Source organism: Rhyacophila brunnea, unplaced genomic scaffold (genome assembly GCF_057557595.1).
Source record: "Rhyacophila brunnea isolate RB1 unplaced genomic scaffold, BYU_Rbru_1.0 scaffold_1, whole genome shotgun sequence".
Classification (NCBI taxonomy): Eukaryota; Metazoa; Arthropoda; class Insecta; order Trichoptera; family Rhyacophilidae; genus Rhyacophila; species Rhyacophila brunnea.
Window position 1 is genome coordinate 51,131,723 of NW_028232751.1, and position 28,000 is coordinate 51,159,722.

General features: G+C 35.4%; 1 protein-coding gene and 1 long non-coding RNA gene across 3 annotated transcripts in view; both read right to left on the minus strand.

Annotated features, from left to right (window-relative positions):
• The window catches only part of LOC147079918 (uncharacterized), a 183,545-nt gene that overhangs the window by 129,568 nt on the left and 25,977 nt on the right, over positions 1-28,000 (minus strand). The gene's annotated exons all lie outside the window — the stretch shown is intronic.
• On the minus strand, positions 260-22,738 carry LOC147079919 (uncharacterized). 2 transcript variants are annotated; one of them, XM_085946991.1, is made up of 10 exons: positions 22,620-22,738; positions 21,890-22,007; positions 19,506-19,643; positions 18,824-19,056; positions 16,379-16,669; positions 14,973-15,196; positions 5,716-5,899; positions 2,990-3,151; positions 2,080-2,193; positions 260-500 (listed from the first exon to the last, which is right to left on the minus strand). In XM_085946991.1, exons 1-10 carry the CDS (start codon positions 22,691-22,693, stop codon positions 269-271), a joined length of 1,770 nt encoding a protein of 589 aa, XP_085803117.1. In that variant the 5' UTR covers positions 22,694-22,738; the 3' UTR covers positions 260-268. The 2 variants fall into 2 exon arrangements, with proteins under 2 accessions (XP_085803117.1, XP_085803108.1); XM_085946982.1 differs by having other exon boundaries at positions 18,824-19,059.

The following is a 28,000-nucleotide window of genomic DNA, read 5'->3' on the forward strand; positions in this document are numbered from 1 at the left end:
ACGCAAAGAACAACATTCAACATATTTCGAAACAAGTGATTTAGATTATTATAACATAATTCAAAAAATTGTTTACCTTCGTCTAAGAGGCAGTCTTCGCCACTGCCATAAGGATATGACATAAACAATATAATCGACAATAAAGTACATAAAAATAATTGTCCGGAATAGATTTATCATCACAAAATAAATTATTCTACAAAATTTAGTAAGTATTATCTTTGGCTTTCAAATATCAATTAATAAAACTTTCACATGGACATTTTTTTTATTCTCCTCCTACTTTCATCTGCGGAAGATTATTCGGGCCATTGATGCTTTGGAAAATACTCCCCTTGGCGATTCCCGATGGACCTTTGCAAAGGTCTTTGTTGGTTCCTCGAGGTTTTGGCGACTTGTCGCCACTTGCATCTTTGGCGACTTTCATTGAACCTTTCGTGATCACTGTCGGTCCGCATTTGAGCTCTGGATTGGCACCATTCCATGTAATATAGTCAACTCTGTTCAATAATAAGATTCATCACTTAGCTTTCCCATAAAGAAACATTAAAACCAAAATACATTCATAAGGTACTTAAAAAGATTCTGTTATAAATGAAGTGACATCTAACTTTTCTTTTTTTTCCTAAGGTGATGCGAACAGTTATTAAAAAGTTATAATACATTCCTCATAGATGGCATCACTCAATAGTATCTATACAATAAAGACCCTCAAGATGCAATATAGGTAATTAATAATATTATTACAATGGCTAATCAATTATAATTATAATTATTCATAGTAACTACTTTTTCTAAGTTTCTCTATTCTACGTTTAACTATTTTAGCTTAAGCCAGGCTCACACCTAAGAGGTCATACCTCGGGAAAGAATAAAATAAAACCTAAAAAATATTGGCCAACGATGACCGAGCAGCTACACGTCAAGCTTATAATGTCGTGGGTCCCGGGTTAGAATCCCAGGTCTGGCAAAAATTCACATGTCGTATTTCAATGTGTATTTGTGCCTTATACCTAGACCAATTGACTAACATCTGTTAATCTGTTAATAAACCTCTTCGTGAGGCGGCCCAGATCCACATAGGATTAAAGAGCAAATAAAAAAAAAATACTCATACATAGATGGGCGTAACACCTACGACAGATATGTGGCTTTGACATTCCAAAGAAGATGCTCGATGCGGATGACACACATGAGCATCTGATTATAAGGACCATTAGACTATTCGCACATGATACCCACTTATGGGTAAGACAGATCCATGGGTGGGGTTGACAGGACTCTAGTCTGGGGGCCTGGCGTGGCAAGTCGACCAGATAAGTGAGATAAATACATATCACAAATCGGCCTTAATAGTAAAAAAGTATTTCACTAATTTACTTCAAATGTTAATGTCAATTATTGTTTTAAAACATGTGATTATGCGATGTGTGTCGATACTCGACAATTCAATAATTCAAGTGAATGTATTAAAAAATACTAAAAATCGCTAAACAATACACAAAATACTCTTAATTTTACTTGAACACTATTTGGAAAATGTTACTGTAGAACGCCTGCCTTTAACCTTAGTGATAGATAGGGGGGCCCGCCAAAGACCTTGGCCTGGAGGCCCGCTTCAGGATGTGGGGGACATGGACAGATTGCAACAACTCATATGTAATCATCCTTCAGTTGGAAATGTTTATCATTTGGTGATTTCTTTAAGTATTGTAAGACAACAACTAGGTTTCAGTACCCTATAGCTGCAAAATGCTATTGAAATACAGCACAACTGTTTTTTAACCAAATGAATGTTATCAAAAGATAATGAAATGGCATAGTGCGAAAGTTGTTACTATTTTACTTATTATTTTCATTCATATTTTTTTACCAAACCCAACCACATTACTTAATATGTTGGTGAGAATAGAAAAACGTTAAAATATAAATAAAACCTTTAAATTTTTCTATGGAGCTAATGCTTTATTCTACTTCATTCATGATTTAAAAGAATTTGATTCTAGATAAAATACCTAATATTGAAGAGTTTCAACATTCTTGTAAAGTGATATAAGAAAAGATAAGTTCATTACTTACAGTAGAAGTTGATCTTGCGCGCCCTTCATTACCAATGGATTGGGTCCCTTTGATTTTGTCAAATATTGCGATTTGTAGGATGGCACAGTGTCAGAAGGCGATGGTATCATAGCTCTATAGAAAATAAATCATGTTTATTATAAATATTAAAATAGTTCTCATAAATATTTGACTACATTGCACTAACATGAATAAAGAGACAATAAATTGACTTAATGATTCTGGAAGCCTAAAAAGAATCATCTTAACAATAATAATTTTTTTATGACAACAAGAGTCGTCAAGATTAGTTTGTGGCTCTTACCCCCGTTTCAGACGGGACACTGGTGTCGCGCTCGTATATAATATAGGAGACCTTTGTATTCGAATAAAGGGGCCTTTGTATTATGTTTATGAACGCCCCAGAGCTAATGAATCATCGCATAATTTAACTTTATAAATTAGAACATTAAAACAAGTGTATCGGCGGCTTGAGAATATAGCGGCCAACGGAAAAGTGTACCAGACATGCGTTGACTCATTAGCTTTGGGGCGTTCATAAACATAATACAAAGGCCCCTTTATTCGAATACAAAGGCTTCCTTATTATATACGAGCGCGACACTGGTGTCCCGTCTGAAACGGGCCTTAGTTCATTTAGTATAAATACAGCGTCTTGAAATAGATGGCGCATTTTATTGATGCAATCACCGTACGTTATTACTGTTAAATATGATTTTAAAATTATTCGAACAACTAAAAAGAGTTAATTAAATTAAAATTACATTTACAGTTTGGTAAAGCAGCAAACAAAACTAAAGGACAGTTTTATGTGCAACAAATAGTTAAATTAACAGTGAGAAGAGTTTGCAGATGAGAGTTTCAAATCAACTAAGGTGCAAAAAATAGTGGATGCATGAATGGTGCGTACTTTGCAGTTTCTTTCTTGCTCTTGTGTCGGCGGTTCGATTTTTCCAAATGGTTTGGCAGATGCGAAGCGATCCCATTTGGCGGCAATTCAACAAGCTGTGCTGGTGCCACTTGCACGGGAGACTGTGCTGGTAAAGCGGCTATTTTGGTGGATGAAGTTGTACTAGTATTGGCAAAAAATAAAACATAAACTTTGCCTCATTTCATCTCAAATAATTAACAAGCAAAATTCATAAACCTGAAAGCTAAGCACAACGGATTTTTTTTTTTAATAAATGGTATTGCGTTGCTTTCAGTTGAAAGAAAATCATTAAAATAATTAAATCATTATATTCGAATGCATGCCTCATATCATTGTTGTTCTAACACTAGCTCTAAATTGAGGATCATTGATAATTTTAGGCTTTTTTATATTCGAGAATAAAATTAAAGCATTAAAACAATCACCAGTAACTGTAACAAACACAAGATTAAATAACTTGATATAGGAAAATAAATATGAGCTTGTGTAAGAGCAATGACGATATGCTATCTCTTTCCATCATTATTTTAACATAACACTCAGAAAGAAGCAGCATGCTTGTCACATAGAATAAAAATAGAACCTCGCAACCGCAAAGCACCATCTTTGATTCCAATCAACTCACATGCTTTTTTTTCTAAGCGTTATGACACATCCTAGAAAAAAAAAGCAGTGGGACGAAAAAGAATCAAAAATAATATTATAAATTGTAAAATCGTGTCATTGGTACCACATGACTATTTTTTTAACGTAATAAATAAATGTAATTCTAAATAAATTTCTGAAATTTAACAACTCATAACAATAATTAGTAAAAATGACATTTCTTTCAGAATAATGTCATGTACTAATAAAGTACTTGAGGCCAAATAAATGCATAATCATACTTAAGTGACCCTAAGCAAACACATAACCTTACTTTGACTTAGGGATAGTCAGAAAAATTAGCGACATATTATTACTAATTATTCTTATGAGAACGTCCTAGTTAGGTTAATTTATTCTAACTTAACGTCATCATCTTTGCATTTGGCCATTGATCTTTAGGAATACTATTCTTGTAATATATCCATTAATTGTTATCAATAACACAATAAAATATTTCTTAATTCAAAAATGTTCATAATTATATTGTCAACAAGTCAGTAAATCGTCACTCCTATTTTTATGATATTAGATATCGTCACTGTTCTGGCAGAAGGCACTAATTCGAAAAAATGACATATTGAGTTAGTTATACCAAAATGTTCCTTATTTCAAACTTTACCGTTTACTTACTTACTTACTTTTAAAAAATAAACAGTCTTTATTTTAAAGTCATCCTTTTTACGATTACTTAATAAACTCACATGATAGACCATTTCAAACATTTTAACAACTTCAAAGTCAAATTACTCAAAACTAGTATTCTCCAGTTAGTGTGTTATGCCAGAACAGAGACGATATTCAGTTTTCAGCCACAACCAAAATCAATTAAACACTGTGTCAACATTATTTCATTTATACCTTGAACACTACATTATTTAAAACACATTGTATAGCAATAAAATTAAACCAATAGAAAATGCTATAAGTAGAAGTTTGAACAATTATTGAGCAATATTATTATATAAATATTGTAATTAAAATTATATTATTCCAACGCGCCAAATATAATTAATTATTTATATCTATTTCAATACAACCAAGATTCTTAATTTAGTGGGGAAAAAATAATGGTCAATATTATAATAATACCTATGTACTTATTTCATATATCATTTTGAATTGTTAGATGACATTCTATATGATTCAGTCATTTACATATTACATATTAATATAAGTATATTCTTTTTAACACTACAACAGCCAATGTAGCCTAACGACAGTAGTGTAATGAAACAGAATGCAGTTAGTATAGAAGTGAAACAATCACAAACCCCCAGGCTTTAAGAAAATTACATAAATATATTGCAACCCTACCGGGAATCGAACCCAGAGCCACGGATGAAAGGCCAGGACCTTTAGAGGTCATGTGAGGAGTCTTTTTCCAAATATATACCGACAAGACGTCCACAATTCAAAATGACGTTTAGTTGGTTCAACCGCATATGGTTATATTTTGTCCATCATATTGTATTACAGAATGTACCAATTTTTATGAATCGTAAAACCCTGTATTGCAATAAATACCAACAAAATAAAATTATCCATATCTGTATTTATTTGTGTCACTTTAATAAATTTAATTAAGTTTTCTATCATTCCTTTCATATAGTATGTATTATCTGATTTTGGAAATTATTGATAGATCATTGTAATAATAATATTGATGTGAAATTACACATAGAATAATATGTATGTAGGTATATATTTTTTGTTAGATTTTTGGAAACAGACATGTCATTTTAAATACGCATTAAATTTAATACCACTAACTTCTATGTCAAACATTTCTTTGATTATCGAAATCTACACTTTTGTCAAAATTATACTCATTGTAGGAAAATATTTTGAACCAACTTTCAAAAAAAAATTTTTTTTTAGGTTACGTTATGAACTACTTATTAGAAAATGAACAAAACATGTTATTATCGCCATCATAGAAATAGTAAATAATAACATTCGCAACAGCAAAATTCTGATGAGAAAATTTATTAATTTCAAGATAACAAACGTACCCCGCCCCGCAATGCAGATAATTCTATATGCTGTTAAATACTTACTCTCTTTGAGATTCCGACGTTGTTTCAAGTTCTGCCTCTTTGGCATTTTTATTGACGGCATCTTCTTGTAAAACCACTGATAAAATTTGTTCCGCTCTTTCTTCGCTCCAGTCGACACTCTCCAAAGCAATCGATACCACCCTCTCTGGTATACTGCAGTATTTCTTTTGAAGTTGACATTTTACTGGAAACAAAATGGTAAAAATCAGGTTACATACTAAAATGGTAAAAATAATATTCTAAGATAGTAAAGGTCCAAAATGAAGAATTCGGGATATTTAGGGTTCTAAGCCCAAACAATTGTAGGAAAGAGATCTGTGTCATTATGATGCCCTATATTTTATCATTAAGCGAATCAACATTTGTGATAATCAAATGAAATATTTTTATACTTATTACAAAATATTATTATTTTAAACATTTTGATAAAAAGTACATGACGTGTCTTGTTTCAACAGAATATATTCATGGTTATAACACTTCCAGGGCTCGAAATGGAACGGAACGCACCGGAGCGCCGTTCCGGCTCGTGAAATTTGTAAAATTATCGCTCCGTCTCGTGGAAAAAATATGTTGACCGTCTGAGCTAGATAGGCCATAGAATACAAAATCTGACACACTTGTTTTTATAAAATACACATTCGATTTGATGATTATGTAATTATCTTCAGAAAATTTGTCAAGCGCTCCGGTTCGTAAACTTTTCCATTTCGAGCACTGAACACTTCTTTAAATTATTCTCCTGTCAACATGCGCATTATACCTACATTATTTTTAAAATCATTAAAAAAGAATTCAAGATATTTTTAATTGCTCAAAAAGACGAATAGAATGTAAAAAGATAAGTAAGTTGATCATGAGTTCAAAAATCTCCTTAATAGGAATATTAAAAGAAAGTAACAACTTATTAAAAACAACCATAAAATTAGAAGAAAGTATTCAAGCAAAAATTGTCAATTTATCCAATCAATTTTAAAAAATATCCTTTCAATACAATACTTTCTTTTTAACGATTTAGATCTGCAGGCCTATTCTAAATACATCACTTAAAACCTGATCTGTGCCACAGACGAGTTAACTCACCGAACCATGTATGTCGCATCAGGCCACAGACGAGTTAACTCGCGGGTTCTTGTAAACGTCATAACTTCTGAATAAACATTCTGTTTATATTTTCTAAACAATATTTATCATTTTAGTGTGAAAATATTCACGATAAACTCGATAAACATGTTGTGTTGGTAAGTTTTCACAAATATTCATCATTCTGTTCCTATTTCATATTTTTTAAGGGATTTATTATATTCCGAAAATAGCTGGCCTACAAGTATCCACCTAGTAAAAATTGGCTGGCAGTGATAAGGTTAACATCAAAAAAGAGCTATATGTATATGTCACATTTATCACTATACCTATTCTGGCGGTTAATTATGTAGAAAAGTTAAATGTCTGAACTGTCAAAAGTTGATATCTTTTAACAGTCCCTCGTTTATGTCAATTTTACATATTGAGAATTGAGATGCAAGATCCGACTGTTTTGCTGCAATCGTATTGACATGACTAATATGATTGTAGGTTATTTGATAATATCAGGGCTATTTTTTCCATTTAACGCGGTGGAACGGCGTTCCGGCACCTTTTTTCACGGTTTTATTTCAAAATCAATTAAACGAAAAAATATTTGCGCTTAAGTAATTACAATAATAATTCGTTAAAATGATAAAATAAGGTACAGGTGGAAGCCATTTTGAATGTTGGCGTGTTAGTGTTAGTGAAGTAACCGTATAGTTTAAATAGCAAACATGCGTATGTAACTAGCTTCATACGTATGCTGCGTATTATGATTTTGACAGTTTGACGTTTATCGCATGGCAGCATCTGCGTATATTGTTATTTACGTTTGTTTAGTCAGTTTGTGTTACGATTACGTGTTGTGCAACTATTTTATAAATTATTTAGTGCAACCCCAAGTTTAAATATGAAAAAAATTTCCTGTTACTTCTCAACCACCGGCAGTGGCGCCGATTCCGCAAATAAAAAGCTCAAAACAGAAACGATGACAGAAGATATGGAAATATCGGTACATGTAGATGTTCCTGAATCATCTCTAGCTGATCTCGGGGATCAAGGTCGAACTCAAAACGATTGGCCAGACTGCTGGTCATTAGATCAAAAAAACGATTTTTGCTCAAAAAACGAATGGTTGAACGTACACAAAATGAAACTTGGCTGCATAATTGGCTTGGCTGAAAATAGGTGTACCTACTTTTGAAAATAATGACGGAAACACCTGAATAACGAAAGAATAGGATTGAGATCGCTGAGCGCAAAAAATCTGTTGCGATTAAGTCAAAGTGTTAATCGATAATATACTATTATTGGCTATAAAAATAAAAGATTCTACATTTTCTGTACAAGATATTCATAATATCATAATCACATATCTAAATACACAGATATTCCCAAATACCTATTATGCGTTCGAATTCGTCGAACTTTGACTTAAATTTTAAACTATGTCATTAAAAAAGAAATTGAATGTGGGTGTTCGTGGGGGGGGGGGTGTATATTTACCGCACTGGATGACACCAACCCTGCAAAGATGCGTTGATGATCCGCACACACAATAGAAAATACACATATATACAGGGCTTTTTTTTCCATTTAACGCGGTGGAACGGCGTTCCGGCACCTTTTTTCACGGTTTTATTTCAAAATCAATTAAACGAAAAAATATTTGCGCTTAAGTAATTACAATAATAATTCGTTAAAATGATAAAATAAGGTACAGGTGGAAGCCATTTTGAATGTTGGCGTGTTAGTGTTAGTGAAGTAACCGTATAGTTTAAATAGCAAACATGCGTATGTAACTAGCTTCATACGTATGCTGCGTATTATGATTTTGACAGTTTGACGTTTATCGCATGGCAGCATCTGCGTATATTGTTATTTACGTTTGTTTAGTCAGTTTGTGTTACGATTACGTGTTGTGCAACTATTTTATATATTATTTAGTGCAACCCCAAGTTTAAATATGAAAAAAATTTCCTGTTACTTCTCAACCACCGGCAGCGGCGCCGATTCCGCAAATAAAAAGCTCAAAACAGAAACGATGACAGAAGATATGGAAATATCGGTACATGTAGATGTTCCTGAATCATCTCTAGCTGATCTCGGGGATCAAGGTCGAACTCAAAACGATTGGCCAGACTGCTGGTCATTAGATCAAAAAAACGATTTTTGCTCAAAAAACGAATGGTTGAACGTACACAAAATGAAACTTGGCTGCATAATTGGCTTGGCTGAAAATAGGTGTACCTACTTTTGAAAATAATGACGGAAACACCTGAATAACGAAAGAATAGGATTGAGATCGCTGAGCGCAAAAAATCTGTTGCGATTAAGTCAAAGTGTTAATCGATAATATACTATTATTGGCTATAAAAATAAAAGATTCTACATTTTCTGTACAAGATATTCATAATATCATAATCACATATCTAAATACACAGATATTCCCAAATACCTATTATGCGTTCGAATTCGTCGAACTTTGACTTAAATTTTAAACTATGTCATTAAAAAAGAAATTGAATGTGGGTGTTCGTGGGGGGGGGGGGTGTATATTTACCGCACTGGATGACACCAACCCTGCAAAGATGCGTTGATGATCCGCACACACAATAGAAAATACACATATATACAGGGCTTTTTTTTCCATTTAACGCGGTGGAACGGCGTTCCGGCACCTTTTTTCACGGTTTTATTTCAAAATCAATTAAACGAAAAAATATTTGCGCTTAAGTAATTACAATAATAATTCGTTAAAATGATAAAATAAGGTACAGGTGGAAGCCATTTTGAATGTTGGCGTGTTAGTGTTAGTGAAGTAACCGTATAGTTTAAATAGCAAACATGCGTATGTAACTAGCTTCATACGTATGCTGCGTATTATGATTTTGACAGTTTGACGTTTATCGCATGGCAGCATCTGCGTATATTGTTATTTACGTTTGTTTAGTCAGTTTGTGTTACGATTACGTGTTGTGCAACTATTTTATATATTATTTAGTGCAACCCCAAGTTTAAATATGAAAAAAATTTCCTGTTACTTCTCAACCACCGGCAGCGGCGCCGATTCCGCAAATAAAAAGCTCAAAACAGAAACGATGACAGAAGATATGGAAATATCGGTACATGTAGATGTTCCTGAATCATCTCTAGCTGATCTCGGGGATCAAGGTCGAACTCAAAACGATTGGCCAGACTGCTGGTCATTAGATCAAAAAAACGATTTTTGCTCAAAAAACGAATGGTTGAACGTACACAAAATGAAACTTGGCTGCATAATTGGCTTGGCTGAAAATAGGTGTACCTACTTTTGAAAATAATGACGGAAACACCTGAATAACGAAAGAATAGGATTGAGATCGCTGAGCGCAAAAAATCTGTTGCGATTAAGTCAAAGTGTTAATCGATAATATACTATTATTGGCTATAAAAATAAAAGATTCTACATTTTCTGTACAAGATATTCATAATATCATAATCACATATCTAAATACACAGATATTCCCAAATACCTATTATGCGTTCGAATTCGTCGAACTTTGACTTAAATTTTAAACTATGTCATTAAAAAAGAAATTGAATGTGGGTGTTCGTGGGGGGGGGGGTGTATATTTACCGCACTGGATGACACCAACCCTGCAAAGATGCGTTGATGATCCGCACACACAATAGAAAATACACATATATACAGGGCTTTTTTTTCCATTTAACGCGGTGGAACGGCGTTCCGGCACCTTTTTTCACGGTTTTATTTCAAAATCAATTAAACGAAAAAATATTTGCGCTTAAGTAATTACAATAATAATTCGTTAAAATGATAAAATAAGGTACAGGTGGAAGCCATTTTGAATGTTGGCGTGTTAGTGTTAGTGAAGTAACCGTATAGTTTAAATAGCAAACATGCGTATGTAACTAGCTTCATACGTATGCTGCGTATTATGATTTTGACAGTTTGACGTTTATCGCATGGCAGCATCTGCGTATATTGTTATTTACGTTTGTTTAGTCAGTTTGTGTTACGATTACGTGTTGTGCAACTATTTTATATATTATTTAGTGCAACCCCAAGTTTAAATATGAAAAAAATTTCCTGTTACTTCTCAACCACCGGCAGCGGCGCCGATTCCGCAAATAAAAAGCTCAAAACAGAAACGATGACAGAAGATATGGAAATATCGGTACATGTAGATGTTCCTGAATCATCTCTAGCTGATCTCGGGGATCAAGGTCGAACTCAAAACGATTGGCCAGACTGCTGGTCATTAGATCAAAAAAACGATTTTTGCTCAAAAAACGAATGGTTGAACGTACACAAAATGAAACTTGGCTGCATAATTGGCTTGGCTGAAAATAGGTGTACCTACTTTTGAAAATAATGACGGAAACACCTGAATAACGAAAGAATAGGATTGAGATCGCTGAGCGCAAAAAATCTGTTGCGATTAAGTCAAAGTGTTAATCGATAATATACTATTATTGGCTATAAAAATAAAAGATTCTACATTTTCTGTACAAGATATTCATAATATCATAATCACATATCTAAATACACAGATATTCCCAAATACCTATTATGCGTTCGAATTCGTCGAACTTTGACTTAAATTTTAAACTATGTCATTAAAAAAGAAATTGAATGTGGGTGTTCGTGGGGGGGGGGGTGTATATTTACCGCACTGGATGACACCAACCCTGCAAAGATGCGTTGATGATCCGCACACACAATAGAAAATACACATATATACAGGGCTTTTTTTTCCATTTAACGCGGTGGAACGGCGTTCCGGCACCTTTTTTCACGGTTTTATTTCAAAATCAATTAAACGAAAAAATATTTGCGCTTAAGTAATTACAATAATAATTCGTTAAAATGATAAAATAAGGTACAGGTGGAAGCCATTTTGAATGTTGGCGTGTTAGTGTTAGTGAAGTAACCGTATAGTTTAAATAGCAAACATGCGTATGTAACTAGCTTCATACGTATGCTGCGTATTATGATTTTGACAGTTTGACGTTTATCGCATGGCAGCATCTGCGTATATTGTTATTTACGTTTGTTTAGTCAGTTTGTGTTACGATTACGTGTTGTGCAACTATTTTATATATTATTTAGTGCAACCCCAAGTTTAAATATGAAAAAAATTTCCTGTTACTTCTCAACCACCGGCAGCGGCGCCGATTCCGCAAATAAAAAGCTCAAAACAGAAACGATGACAGAAGATATGGAAATATCGGTACATGTAGATGTTCCTGAATCATCTCTAGCTGATCTCGGGGATCAAGGTCGAACTCAAAACGATTGGCCAGACTGCTGGTCATTAGATCAAAAAAACGATTTTTGCTCAAAAAACGAATGGTTGAACGTACACAAAATGAAACTTGGCTGCACAATTTGCAGAAACGTTCGAACTCTTGGAACTGAAACGACAATGGGAATGAAAATATCCAAAGAATGGGCCAATAATGAAATCACGTATTCTGGGAAAGAGAGGAAGCTACAATTGGGGTCACTTCGAAAAAAAAATTTCGATCACAGAGGATCTATTGCACACAAAGCAGCGTTAAAAATCATTTCTGAAGCCAAAAAAAAGCAGATTGAAAATACTTTTTTAAAATCGTTATCTCGCGAAAAAGTAATAACAGCAAACATTTTTCGAACTGCATATAAAGTAGCTAAGGAAAATCAATCATTCAATATGTTTGAAAGTGAAATTAATCTCCAAGAACTAAATGGGATCGAAATGGGTCATATTCTCCATTCCACTAACGCATGTGTTAACATTGTAAATCATATATGTGATGAAATGCGAAAAAATGTTTTCAAAGAAATTGTTCAATCGAAAAATATAATTTCTTTGATAATTGATGAGTCTACCACCATAAGCCAAAAAACCACCCTCATTGTGTATGTTCGATGCTGTGTCGAAAGTGTTGGAATGAATTCACCAATTAATTTGTTTTTGGATTTGATTGAACTTAAAGACGTAACGGCAAAAGGAATATTTGAATCATTACTCCAATCTCTTGATTTATATGGGATGACAGAAGAATATTTAAAAAAATATTTAGTTTCGGTTGCATGCGACGGCGCTGCTGTGATGTTAGGTTCTAAAAATGGAGTGAAAAAATTGCTGACAGAAAAATTTCCTTCAATTATAGTTTGGCATTGTACTAATCACAGATTAGAATTATCAGTAAGTGATGTTGTAAAAAAAATTTCAGGGATCAATAGATTCAAATCATTTATTGATAAACTTTATGTTTTATACCACGCGTCGCCGAAAAATAATAGAGAGTTGCATTTATGTGCAGAATCACTAGGCGTTGAGGTACTGAAAATCGGAAGAGTTTTAAGTACCCGATGGGTGGCATCTAGTTTTCGTTCAGTTTCGGCTGTGTGGAATAATTATGAATCCCTTGTGCGTCATTTTGAAGAAGCGATGAATGACCCTACAAGAGATAAAAATGACAAGTGTACTTACAGTGGCTTAAAGAACAAAATAACATCAACAGCATTGTTATTGGATCTAGCATTGATGTGCGACGCTCTCCAAGAATTGTCGGAACTTAGTTTGGACCTACAAAATCGCAATGTGAACCTTTACATTGCAAATCGAAAAATAAATGAACTCGTTCAAGTTTTTGAAGAAAGAAAACAGAATTTTGGACCCTATTATAAATGTGCTGCAGCTGCTATAAGCAATCTGCATTTTCGTGGAGTTTTACTTCACGAAAAAGTTTCTAAAAATGATCCTCCTATTGATCCGAAAATATTTTATTCCACGTTGAAAACGTCAATTGAAAAAAGGCTGCTAGATAATAAAGATGTTGAGTTTGCACTTTGGGCTCGCGTACTTGACCAAAAATATTGGCCTGAAGACATTGATAATCGGTTGACATTTGGAGAGATGGAAATTAGAAACATTTCGATCAGGCTACAACTAGATGAACGAGAAATGATTCGTGGATTTCGCGAATACATTCTCGAAAAGACATATTCTGAAAAACTTTTGCGTTTGGTATATGCTCTGAATTCTATTCCCATTTCTTCAAGTGAATGTGAACGGGGGTTTTCGCAAATGAATCTTATTATTACCCCAACAAGAGCTTCGTTAAACACTAAAACAGTTTCGGCACTCTTGTTCATCAAACTCGTGGGACCACCCTTGACACTTTTCGATCCTTCAAAATATGTTGATAGGTGGTTACTTAAAGGAAGACATTCGGCCTTAGACTCTAACACTAAGAAAAGGAATCGAGATGATGTATCAGACGAGAATTGGAAAAAACTTTGGAAATCACTCTAAACTTTTATTCAAGTTCATAAATAAATACATTACATATATATTTACAATTATATTTTAAAGTTAGTCTTATTTAGTCTTATTTGTACAATATATTTCAAATATAATGTATGTATTTTATTGTTTCTGTAGCTTTGTTTTGACTAAAATAAAAAATTATCGTAAAAATCAACCTTTTTTTGTTCGCTTCGTGGCATAGCTCCTTTAAATTTCATTTAAGTGACATTTGAATATAATTTTATTTAGTAAAAAGCTTGACATGAAGTGAGTTCCGGCACCTTTTTTTTTTAAAAAAAAGCCCTGGATAATATCATGTCTGACGTGTCAACACAAAATTCTTGTGATCAGCTCATTACCGACTAGATGGCGCTGATTCATCTTTATCCGCTTGTATTTGGTCTTATCCGCTTGGGTTCGGCAGTAAGAAAATATCCGAATTTTACTGACATGTATACCAACTACTGTACTATCATTTCCTGTCGACAATGCACCACTGTGAACCAAACACCGCTCTTTTTAAAAAAATCCGCCTCAAACGCCGCTCTGTCAGGTAGCGACTGACAAAAACCGCTCTCGGGATAATTAAAGTGCATTTATTTGAATAAATGCGGCTTATACATTGGATTTGATATTTTATTATACTTTTCCGTATGTAACGGAAGAAATATAACATCTAAAATTACACTTAAATCATCATAATATGGCCAAAACAGTTTTTCGCGATTTACTCAAAATTCAAAAAAGTCTCTAGAGCGGGTTTAGTAGCTCTATGCCTCAATTAAAACACCTTAAAATGTAAATCATCAGTCATCACCACCAGCAGTGTGCTTTCAAAATTATGTGTGGCATCCAAAAAATATTTTATATAATATATCTACATACATGCTTGCTTTTCTTCAATGCTTTTCAACCTGGGTGGTGTAACCGGTGGCTTTGGTGAATCTGCATCTTTCTGGTTGATGGATTGCCTTGGCGGAACGGTCTCCCGTTTGAAGTATCCCATTACAATAAGTTTCTCACTGGCTCTCTGGACATTGTTTTCTGCACCCGCTAACATATCTAGTATTAGAGTCTCTTCAGCCTTCGGGAAGACACTTTTCAGGTACCTGAAATGAAACATTTTGTAATCAACGATAATTCAAATTTCATTCAAAAAATAAACAATTTCAATTGAGTATTAATTTGTGGTCTCAAAAATAATTTGCAACAATGAACTTTTTATCATGTTTTTTTTTATTTTCGGAAGGTTTTTTCTGCTTTTTTCTCAATACTGAATTCTTCAATATTCTTCATTATAGAAATACATCATTTTGAAAAACCTCAGAAGCATATCCATTGGAAAAAAAATCATTTTAACTTTTTTCTAATAAGTGTGTTTCTGAGGTTCTCAAAATTATGTATTTTAGTATTACGAATTAGACGTACCCTGCTTATAATACTTTCGTAAATAAGTTGCCCCCATGCCTCATTGTGGTATGTTATTGTGTAAGTACGGTGATATTACTGGGCGTCTTACGTGGGCGAAGTCGATGCGAATGCATCGCAATGCGGCGCGGCTCGACAATATCAAACAGTCAAGGCCACCTGTAGTGGCCTACGTGCAGATAATATCCGGAGAGCGTTACGAAGCGGTGCTGGGCTTCAGCAACGCGATCAGTTGGTTTGATATTTTTGCGCAAAGTGAACGCGGCTAAAGTGACATTTATCATACATTCATCATGTCAGATGTATAAATTTTAATCAGTTCCATTCAAGAACGTTCTGCATTGTGGGACAAAAGAAACAAAAGATATCATAATGGTCTATTATCTCACGGTGAATAGGAGACAGTTGCTGAAATAAGTGGTTCTACAAGTAATTACTTTTATTATTTAATTTACATTTCGTTGTGTAGGATGTTGTCAAAATTTTCCCTCGCTTGCGCGGCTGTCATGAAGCTTTATATCTATAGATGCATAATTAACGCATATTATATCAAAAACATTTAAAACATAATAATTAATTAATTGTATTTAATATATATGAGTTTTCAAATTTAAAAGCCTTTGCGTCCGTTCATGATGAATGTGCGATGCCGACCGGCCGACTGGTGACAGATACTGGCAACATAGGACGACGTTGCCGCTTCGCATAATATTGCTTTATATCGTTTCAAACCGCGTCGCGATTGTGTTCGCATCGACTTCGCCCACGTAAGACATTTATGCCAATTTGTAATTTCAAGAGTAATATATTATCAAGACAATAATAAATGAAATGGATATTAAATAATCACATAATATATTCACCTGAGTTTCATTTTTGGAGAAGAGTGTGGCCTAGGTGCAGATCGCGGTGAACCCACATAGGTCCCGCTGCTACCGGAATTTGGACGAAGTGGGGGGGAAGCTCTCGGAGATGAGCCGTAGGGGGGAGTAGGTGAAGCACATCTTGCCAGATGGACCCCCGCATAGACTCCTGCCGCGGCTGCCTGCAATCTCGACACCCCAGCCGGCGGAGTCGAGAACGGGCCTGGTGTACTTATCGGATGCTTTTCTACTTGCAGTGCACTTATCACTACTGCTTCTCGGTTGTAGTACCTTAAAAAGAATTGTGTTTCAAATGCGATACATAGTACCTATAAAAAAGCTTTATTTTCCCTTACAAATGTTATATCCTGTATCTTCATAGTAAGAAAATGTGATTGAACTTTTAAATATTTGTATACGTGGCTTGACGGATAAAGAATTAAATTAACAACAAACTAAGAAAGTGTGAATGTTGAAACACGTAAATGTGTATAAAGCCTCAATGACATTGAGCTACTTTACAAACTGCTTGTTGGCGAATTTAAAAGCGGGCGAGTCTGCTAGTGCGATTGTGATGATGACAAACAAAACTTTCCACTCGCTCAGAACCCAACAAACTAGCGAGTTGACACTGTCATTTTTGGTAGTATTTTGACAGGATGTATTGAGCAGTTCGTTTTTTTACCGGGAGGTTGCTACCATCGCTCTACTATCGCAGTAGGTCCACACGCCAGCGTGTAGCGTGTAAAGTTGACCAGCTTTAAACTTTTCTCGGTAGATTGTTTATAATCTGCTTGTTAGCTTGTTCGATAATGACACTGAGCAAGTTTACAAGAAGACTGTAAATTCTCCAAACAATCAGCTTGCAAAGTAGCTCAATGTCATTGAAGCCTCAATTACATTGAGCTTCTTTACGAGCTGTTTATTGGCGAATTTAAAAGCGGGCGATTCGGCTACTGCGATTTGATGATTACACACAAAACTTTCCATTCGCTGAGAAGCCACAAGCCAGCGACTATTTTGACGGAACGTAGTTCGTTTTTTTACCGGGAGGTTGGTACTGCGCTCTACTGCGCAGACGCAGTAGGCCCACACGTCGGCGTGTAGCGTGTAAAGTTGACCGGCTTTCAACTTTTCTCAGTAGAGTGTAGCTATGGGAAATGAGTCACTTAATGAGGACTCCGACCGAATAGGTTAATTACGGATAGTGATTTGTTCGGACAGATTAGGTCAATTGTGTCTTTTGTTGCTGTAATAAAATGTATAGTACTAGCGCGTACGAATTACGGAATCTCGTCGCAACCCCACACGTTTCTTCCAATACTGCGCGCGCACTCTCGCGAATCTCGTTCGCCTCGAACGACATATTCCGTTCGCCGGGCAGCGTATCCTTCGCACCCACGTTTCTTCCTATACTGCGCGCGCACTCTCGCGAATCTCGTTCGCCTCGAACGACATATTCCGTTCGCCGGGCAGCGTATCCTTCGCACCCACGTTTCTTCCTATACTGCGCGCGCACTCTCGCGAATCTCGTTCGCCTCGAACGATATATTCCGTTCGCCGGGCAGCGTATCCTTCGCACCCACGTTTCTTCCTATACTGCGCGCGCACTCTCGCGAATCTCGTTCGCCTCGAACGACATATTCCGTTCGCCGGGCAGCGTATCCTTCGCACCCACGTTTCTTCCTATACTGCGCGCGCACTCTCGCGAATCTCGTTCGCCTCGAACGACATATTCCGTTCGCCGGGCAGCGTATCCTTCGCACCCACGTTTCTTCCTATACTGCGCGCGCACTCTCGCGAATCTCGTTCGCCTCGAACGATATATTCCGTTCGCCGGGCAGCGTATCCTTCACACCCACGTTTCTTCCTATACTGCGCGCGCACTCTCGCGAATCTCGTTCGCCTCGAACGATATATTCCGTTCGCCGGGCAGCGTATCCTTCGCACCCACGTTTCTTCCTATACTGCGCGCGCACTCTCGCGAATCTCGTTCGCCTCGAACGACATAAGCGCCACGTGACTCGGGACCGATTTGTTCGCTGGCTAAAGATTAGTTTTAAAAGATACGTTCGTTCGAGAACGACGCATGTCTAGACTAGAGTGTTTACAACCTGCTTATTAGCTTATTCGATGATTACACTGGGCGACTTTACAGGCAGATTGTAAATTCGCCAATAAACAGCTCGTAAAGAAGCTCAATGTAATTGAGGCTTGAGGCTTAAGCAACTATAGGAAGAAATTTTGTAGTCACTCTTTTGACATAAGTAAATTTGACAGTTCATTCAGTATGCCCAACATAACAAAATATAATCTAATTGTACCAACCGACTAAATAAAATCTAAAATATGTTTTACAATATAATATCCATTCTTTCTCAATCACATGATTATCCCTGTCCCTATCAGATGTTACTATGAATGAAGAAACTGTTGTTAACTTACTTTTTTAACAAAATTCTGATGTGCGTCTCGCTCACGGTTGGAAACATTGAACTGATTTTAGCCACCGATGCGTCTGTGTCTGCAGCAAGGGTTATCGGGGAGTCGGTTGGTTTATTAGTAAGGCTGTATACTCGGTTGGGCACCGGACTTCCTTTAGGAGTGAAACTCAATCCTCTTGCAAGTATGGGACTTCCTCCAGATAGTGGGCTTCCATGAGAGTGTCCTCCAAGCTCCTGCTATTAAAACGCAAAAGAATTGTTACATTGTTTCATTTATTATCGGTCAGTACCTATATTATTATCAACGTCTCAAATTATCAAATTTAAAAGTACACATTATAGAAATCTAAATATTTTTACTGGCAACAGATGATATTGTATTCAAGTAACATCAATAAAATTATTGTTTTTGTCACAGAGTATAATATTATTTAAGGATATTAAAACATGTTTTATAATAATTACAGTAAGTATATAAGTATTATAATAAAATAATAAATTATTGTTTATATTAGTATACGAATGAACCATTCATAAATATTGTAGGTATAAAGGTTTTCAAAAAGGGTTTCAAACTTTGGAACAGAAAAGGTAGACAAACTATCTACAACAATAATTATATATCATTGAATAAGAGAGGTATGGTATAAGACAGTTAAATAACACAGGAAATGAGTATTTACCATAATTTGCTTGGGCAGTGCTTTCGGACTATAGGAAGAGTGTAAAGCAGTGGAGGGATAGGGGGGTGGTTGAAAAGCATGCTGCAGAGGCACCGGTGAGGGATAGGGATACACGTGATATGGTGAACCGTGGCCAGTCTGTTTTCATCCCAATGCAGCATAAAAAACATACAATTCTCTTCAAGGAAAAATGTCATATTCAATTTTGTTTTAGTGGACTGCATTCACCTGAATATAATATGATTATTTATCTCAAAAATCAAGCTAATTTTAGATTTAACCTTTCATAATAAAAATACAAAAACTGAGACAACATCAAGCCATTTGGCATGTAGATAATTCATTTTAAGAAAGAGAGTAGGATAAAACCAACAATATTGGTTTGTATTTTTCAAATAAAGTATTTTTTAATGTTTATTGTTACAATATTAGAGGTATGACAATAATAATTATTATGTGGTCATTCATGACCGTATTTCAATTTAATTAATCATTGACATTTATTATGAAATATTTTTTATTACATTAAGTTCTATGAATTAAGGATTGGTATTCATAATATGTTCAGGTAAATTCAGTGATAATACAATTATTTACCTACCTACTTAACTATGTGACAAGATACAATACAAAATGGACATACATTGGTTGATTGCATTGTCAAAGGTTCTATGTGATGTTTATGACGACATTATTACATTTACAGAATCAAAAGGTAATTGTGAGGTAGTATCAAATTTAAAACACATACAATAATTATATTATATAATAATTAATACTGGTGCTTAATAGATATTATTGATTATTCAAAGACAGTAAGTACATTAATAGTGGTGTTATAATTATTAATACTTTTTACAGTTTCCCTGTGAAGCAGATAAGTTTTTTTCTAATGCCTAATATTTTAACAACAAATAACTAAATAAAACGGAAAAATCTTTTGGGATGCTTACTTTTAAAAGTTTTGTTTATATGATTTATGTGAACATACACAAATACTGAAGAAATATATTACTAGTAGGCTGTTAAGTTCCGCCATAAATGGTGCACATTAAATTTTGTCAGTCATATGTATTTGTTTTCATTGAAATACTACAATTAACAGATGTTGATGGTTAGTTTTTAAAATTCAATTAAACCCTGCGAAACCAAGCCATAATAGATAATAGTGAAAAAATACTCATCTATCTATAAAAAATCTAAAATTATGCAATTAAATCATACATAACTTTGGATATTTCATAGATAGAATAATATTTTTTATCGATTATGTATAGTTGAGAAATGACTCAACAATGTGTCTAATAGATGTATTCTTAATCTAACAAAAACAAATACGTATAAGTAAATGAAGAAGTGTGCACAATTTTGTTGTATCACCCAAAATATACAAAAACTATTATGATTTAGCTAGGCAGGGCTTTGTTGATTTTTAAAAGCTAACCAACACCATCTGTAAATTGTGGTATTAGTTCAATAAAAACAAATACATATGACTAACAAAGTTTAATGTGCACTATTTATGGCGAATCTTAACAGCCTACCTCCACACTTCGCTACTGCTAGCTACCCAATTGAAATGGTTTATAATGCTGTTTAATTGGAACTTAGTCTGCGTATTATATACGAAAATTATTTTTAAAGAATTTTTAAAATAAACTTTAATATATCTAATTTATAACATATCCCTTGTATTATTATTTTTAAATACTTACAAGATAAAAAGGACTTTTTATATACAACGTTTTTAAATTTTCTGTTGAATCATATAAACTTGACTTGACTAGCAACGATCAAAAAAATTTGTACTTGATAGAAATAATACTGAAATGTCATTTTGACATGTCATATTGATTTCCAGAGTAACGCACGTATATATTAATAATTTAGTTGCTAGGACCCCAGACAACCAATAATGGTGTCGAAATAACTTTTCATACAAAACAGAATTAACTGAAAATGAATTTAATTCTGCTTAAAGATGGCTAAAAGTATTAAAAGAATGCATTTTAATCGTGTTCTGATATATTCTAAAAGTTTTAAATGTCTAGCTAGTCGGGAAGTAAGTTAAAAATCGATTACAAGATTTGTATTGGACAAACAAGAAAAGATTTGTACTGCACAAACAAGAATACGAGCTAATAAAAACGTGGTAAAATAAAGATAATTATATGTCTAGCAATTATTGCAGGTATACTTTTACAAAATATTAATTTGGTGAAAGAGAAATTTAGTGAATTAACACAATGAATATGCGGTAAAACTTACTCATTGATGTTATGGAAAGTATTTTACATATTTGTCAAAGAAAATCGATTGTTGTGTTGGTGGTTCTTGGCTTAAAAATAGTTTACTGTACCTACTTGAGGAAATAGTTTTTTTACCTGCTGTGCCACGTAATCCAAAGGATAGTTATGGGTAGCTCCCTGGTTCTGGGGGGCCTTATATCTGACCCGAGGGTCGTCCCACGTAGTCATCTTCGTAAGATAGTTTATGTAATAACTGTAAATATAATTATCCCCTTTTATTAGAAAACGAACAAGTGCATCATGAGTGCAATGCCTGACAGCCGTTTATCAAATTTTAGTGAGCATTTAAATTTAAAACATCATTCGCATAAGATTGAGAGAGGTAACTTTTTATCATTTTATTGTTGTGTCTTAAATGTTAATTAATGAAAAATGAACAACTGATGTAATAAATAATAATTACGTATTACCAAATGATAAAAATTAAACGATTAGTAATTATTTTCATCAACACTTTCAAAGGAATATTGTAATAAAATACTTTAGATCTACATATTTATTTTAGATAAGGTTACCTTGGACTAATAATAAATACGAATATTATGCTTTTGATTGTAATCCAAGCTCATGTAAATATGAAAGGGGGATATAAAATCACATAAAAGGTTAAATTGGTGTAGGTATATTATATCTTTGTAATGTAAGAAATTCTTTTGCACAACTATAATCTCTGTCGTATTTATTCGCGCCTAGTTGTATACAATTATTTTTACATCCTGCCGTGCGGTAATCGTTTTTTAGCCGCAATTAGGCGTGCTACCGTCAAATTTTCTCTAATGTCAACTATTGAAACGGAAATACTCACTGTTTACCAGTACGCCGATCGAATTTACATTCCCATCCAGGCGGATATGTATTTAAATCAATATTTTCAGCCATGTTTTTATCTGGATGCGTTTATTTCAAGATATACTAACACCATCCGCCGTAAATATCAGGCTTGCCACTATAAACGGCGACAAAAATCAATAATCCGGCCTTCACAAAAAGGCGCACATAGAAGGCGCCCGCGACGCTACGAAACGTCAACCGTGCATTTTCCGCGTTTCTTTGTTTCAAGAATTTAATAAAAGAATTTATTGGATATGCAGCTTTTCTTTTAAATACATATACCGAGCGATTGTATATAAGTAATTTAATATCGTATTTTAATGGAGTAAGTTGGTATCACTATGTAATGTTGTCCTTTTCTACTTACTGCAACCCTGTTACGCTCCAGCATCAGAGCTTAGGGTATCGCCAGTCACCTCGATATATCTCCGGGTCTCGTGGCTCCCGCCACGAGATACCTGTAACGCCTAATTAAGAATGATATTTCACCTGAAATCATAATAATTGTATCTTACGATTATGCCGTAGGTATCACATTCTTTTACCTAAATATGTAGGTACATAATATTAATCAACTAATTGACGACCGTCATAATGAACAACATTCATCACAAATCGAGATATTTTGGAATCCTAGTTTTATTTATTCAGAACCGTGCTTGCATTCTGACGGTGTTGCTTTACGGAAGAAATTCTTACATTCTTCTTCTGATTCTTAAATTATTAAAAGATTTTATTATTGTTTTTTAAGGCGGCATTGCTTCCGCATTTACCCCACCTTCTACGTATAGCTTCTCCTTGCTTCAACCGTGGATCCCCACACTTTTACGAGTACATTCCCAATACGCAGACACTCCACACTTTGAATCTAACTATGAATACCTGGCCATTGAGACCGATCGCATCCGCGACTGCTTATCGAATAACTGTGCCAGTCATAATACAATTATGTATTAGGAACGTTTATGTCATCCGCGCTGTCCTGTATTTTAACTATGCCGCATCAGCATATTAGACCTAACATTGAACGCCTCAGATGATTGCACCAAATCGTGAATTCAACTGAAAAGGGCATTGCATATCGTTGAATGATATAAAGAGAGGGGCCAATTCTATGAGAAGGCTGTTCGACGGTCAATTATATAATCTACCGAACTTTGATATACATGCTATATCCATAAATCAATAACTATATAAGTAGGTATATAGATATTAGATACTAAGAGTAGGTAGGTACGTGGTACTGCACTAAGTCCGTATCGGTCATTGCAAAATGTCAGAGCTGGATGTTTATCCCAACTAACTTACGTCGTCCTAATAATTAAGATCGTGTAATTAATTATTATAAGACATTTTTTTTCTTTTGACCATCTCCAATCAAAATAAGATCATATAGGTCTCCACAGAGTGGAGGTTTATACTAACGGATTTTTGTTTTTACAAGAAATGGATGTTAGCTACTTTTCCAACCTATTGGATCAATACTCTGACTCCAAACACAAATTTAATTTAAAATTAACAATATGTGTATTTGCCAGACCCAGGATTCGAACTTGGGACCCACGACATTATAAACCGATGCGTACGCCGATCGCGTGTTCAAATTTGATAATTTCTGTACTTATCAAATTTATATTTAACACTTAGAATACATATTACAAATAATAAGAAGATGTAGGTAATTATAAACGCAAAGAAAAGAATTTAGCTAAATTTTATAACATGTATTTACCACTCCAGCACATCTTTTCCATACACAAGACTGTTGTCGGCAGCTATCGAGGGTAGTGTTTCATATTATGTTTGTATCGAGTTATTATAAATTGTTACAATAAGTTAGCCGTCTAAACAGTCAAAACTGTCTATCTCGCTCTAAAACCTAGCACACCCAAGACAGGTGCTGTTAAAACATAGCACTCATTGTAACAATTACAACTAACTTATTGTAATTGTTACAATAAGTGCTGATACTTTGATATAGAACTACCCTCGATAGCTTTCGATAGCGGCCGATATCAGTCTTATATATATATATATATATAATAGATGCGCAGGTATCGTGATCGCGGTCTATTAATTTAGTTTTTTTATAAAATACATTTTGTTTTAGGTACCTATATCAATCAACAGATTCTTCTTCTTTACCTACTAACTTTATAGTCGAGAAATGATAATATCGAAAGAGTAAAAATTCTAGTAAAAGTAAGTAAGTACACAATTGTTCGAAAAAGGGTGATGTTTTGTAACCACGTAGCAGTGACGAAGGGTGGAGGTAGGCTTTTAATATCAACCATAAATTGTGCACAGTAAACTTTTTCAGAAAATAAGACTACAATTTACAGATGGTGTTTCAATTAAACTCTGCGAAACCAAACCATAATAAATAATAGTCAAAAAATACTCGTCTATCTATAATATATCTAAAATTATGCAATTAAATCAGCGATTTCCAAACTGGCCGTGACCGGCGCCATAAAACTGACCTTTTGTCTAAGGGAAGGAAATCCCTGACAGAAAAACCCGGTCGAGCCGTCCTTCAGGGCCCTCGTGGCTCAGGCCTCGGGAGCGCTGGGCTCATCACCTTGCTTCATTAGAAGAAACAGATTAATATAACACCTTCACAGTAGCCTCGGACGACAACCGGCTCTGTAAACCGACGACCTTGCATGGAAATGGATAGTGAAACAGGTAGAGTAATCCTCACTAACAACTCGAGTATGCGCATTGGGACATTATAATGTTCGCACCCTGCATACCCTCGGAAAGAACCTTCACACCACACGCCAGTGGCGCACCCAGGGGGGGACAAGGGGCCCTGGCACCCCCCAAACATGAAAATTATCAGAATGATTTTAAACATTGAAATTTAAGTGAGATAAACACACATCATAAATTAGCTTTGATAGTAACAAAAGTCGCCTGCGGCGCTATTATACTCCATGGCCATGAACATTTTAAATTATTATAAATTGTGCAATATATTGTCTTATTATTATGTGTCGATACTCGACAGCTCCATTATTAAAGTAGATGTATTAAAAATCGCCAATAAGTCACTATATAAGTACCCTTAATTTGAACTAAAACACAATTTGAAAAACGTTGATGTAGTGTTTCACACTGCCTTTAATCTTAGCGATAGGTAGGGGACCCAAAAAGACCGATAAACGAGAAATTAGGCTGTGCTGTGTTGAGTAGGTTTGTGTATACCTAAGTTAAATGCAATAATACTTTTTTGTCCATTTTCAATTAATATTTTGGAACCTCAATATTAAAAAACCAAAAATCGACGACAAACATTCGGCGAAAAGAACGGCTACACCCACTACAGTCGGTGGTGGTGTAAATCAAAAGAACTTTTTTTTCAGTGGAATTCGACATAATTATTGTAGCTCTCTAGAGCTAGACCAAGCGGGTAGCACAGCCGATATTATTTGAGTAATGTTTTAGCATACTAGGCGCCACATGTCCAGCATGGTCGCTGTTAGTCACTTCCAATCCGCCAGTCGTTGATGACACGCTCAACGGTTACCCCCACTATGCCTCCAATTTAATAAAAACTAGGAGAAACTGCACAAATATACCGCCGTGTATTGTGACAATAATTATATGAAGAAGAAAAAAAGCCTATGGGACTAATTTACATTCTCCTCCTTGCGCCCCCCCCCCCCATATTAAATCCTGAGTGCGCCACTGCCACACGCAGCATGCACACCTACGGTGTGGACATCCTAGGGCTGAGTAAAGTGCGCTGGAAAGGAGCCGGGAGAAAGCTGATTGAGGGTTACTCTATGTCTACCCAGGTCAGGAGCAATATCATCGCCAGGGAGTGGCAGTATTTATGTCAAAAAGAGCGGCCCGTTGCCTTGTGAAATGGGAACCAATCTCGGAGAAACTGATACGTGCCTCCTTCAAGACGCCTGGTAGCTCCTTGTTTCCTCCGTCTTTCAGTGCTACGCCCCACTGAGGATGCCGACACGCAGATAAAGGATGTCTTCTACGATTCTCTCCACGCGGCAGTCTCCGCCATTCCCCGAAGAGACCGCGTGATTGTAATGGGGGATAATAATGCGAGAGTAGGAGCAAACCCGGTGCTTGGCCCCACGATGATGGGACGACACGGCCTCGGTGACCCCAACGATAATGGTGAGCGGCTCGTAGAATTCGCCACTCTGAACGAGCTTGCCATCGGAGGCACTGTTTTTCCACACAAAGACATTCACAAATATACGTGGACGTCTCCTGATGGACGCACTAGGACGCAGATTGACCACTTCTTGTACAGCTTGAAGCACCGAAAGGAACTTCTCGACGTGCGTACTTACAGAGGCGCCGATATCCATAGCGATCATGAGTTACTCATTGGAAACATCAGAGTAAAACCCAGTCGCCGGCGAGGCCTCCAAAGCGCGAACGAATTGACGTTGAGAAGCTCTGACGCCGCAGAATTCGGATCGACTTCGAAACTGCTGTACGAGATAGTGTAGATCGTATCTACGAGCGGCACAAATCTGAATCCGACCGCATTGAGGCAGACAGGAGCCTCATAAAGAGTGCGATTGTGTCGTCGGCCCGTACCGTCCTTGGTACCAGAAGGAGTGAGCAGCCAAAGTGGAAGTCTGACGAAACGTGGGTTGAAATTGGAAAACGAGCCAAGCTGAAAGCCCTGAGAGACGAGGAGACAGACCCCGACCGAACCGAGGACCGCCTGACTGACTACCAGAACCGTGCGGTTGGACAAGCGCAATTTTATGAACCGGCAAATTGAAGCGGCAGAGGAGGCAGCAAGCAAAAATGACACTAGGAAACTCTTCCGAATCACCCGTGAAGTCTGCGGCTATAATAATAATACCTATAAGTAGGTGTAAAATTTATTTTTATAATTTTTTTTTTTCATTTTTGTATTAGTACATTGTTGACTATTTAATAAGGTGTCTATATTATTTAATGAAATAAAGGGGGGGCGCCAAGATTAGATTTTTAAAAGGGAGACGTAGTAACATAAAGTTTGGAAACCACTGAATTAAATCATACATCACTTTGGATATTTTATACATAGGTAGAATTAGAATAATATTATGTATATATTATAGTTTGGTTTAAGCAGGGCTTACGAATTTAAAAAAGATAACAAAATGTGTAATATGTATTCTTAATCCAACGATAACAAATAAATATGAATGAAAAAGTGTGCACAATTTTGTCGTATCGCCCAAAGTATACCAAAACTATTATGCTTTGGTTAGGCAGGGTTTAATTGATTTTTAAAAACTAACCAACACTATCAGTAAATTGTAGTCTTAGTTCAATAAAAACAAATATGTATGACTAACAAAGTTTTATGTGCTCTATTTA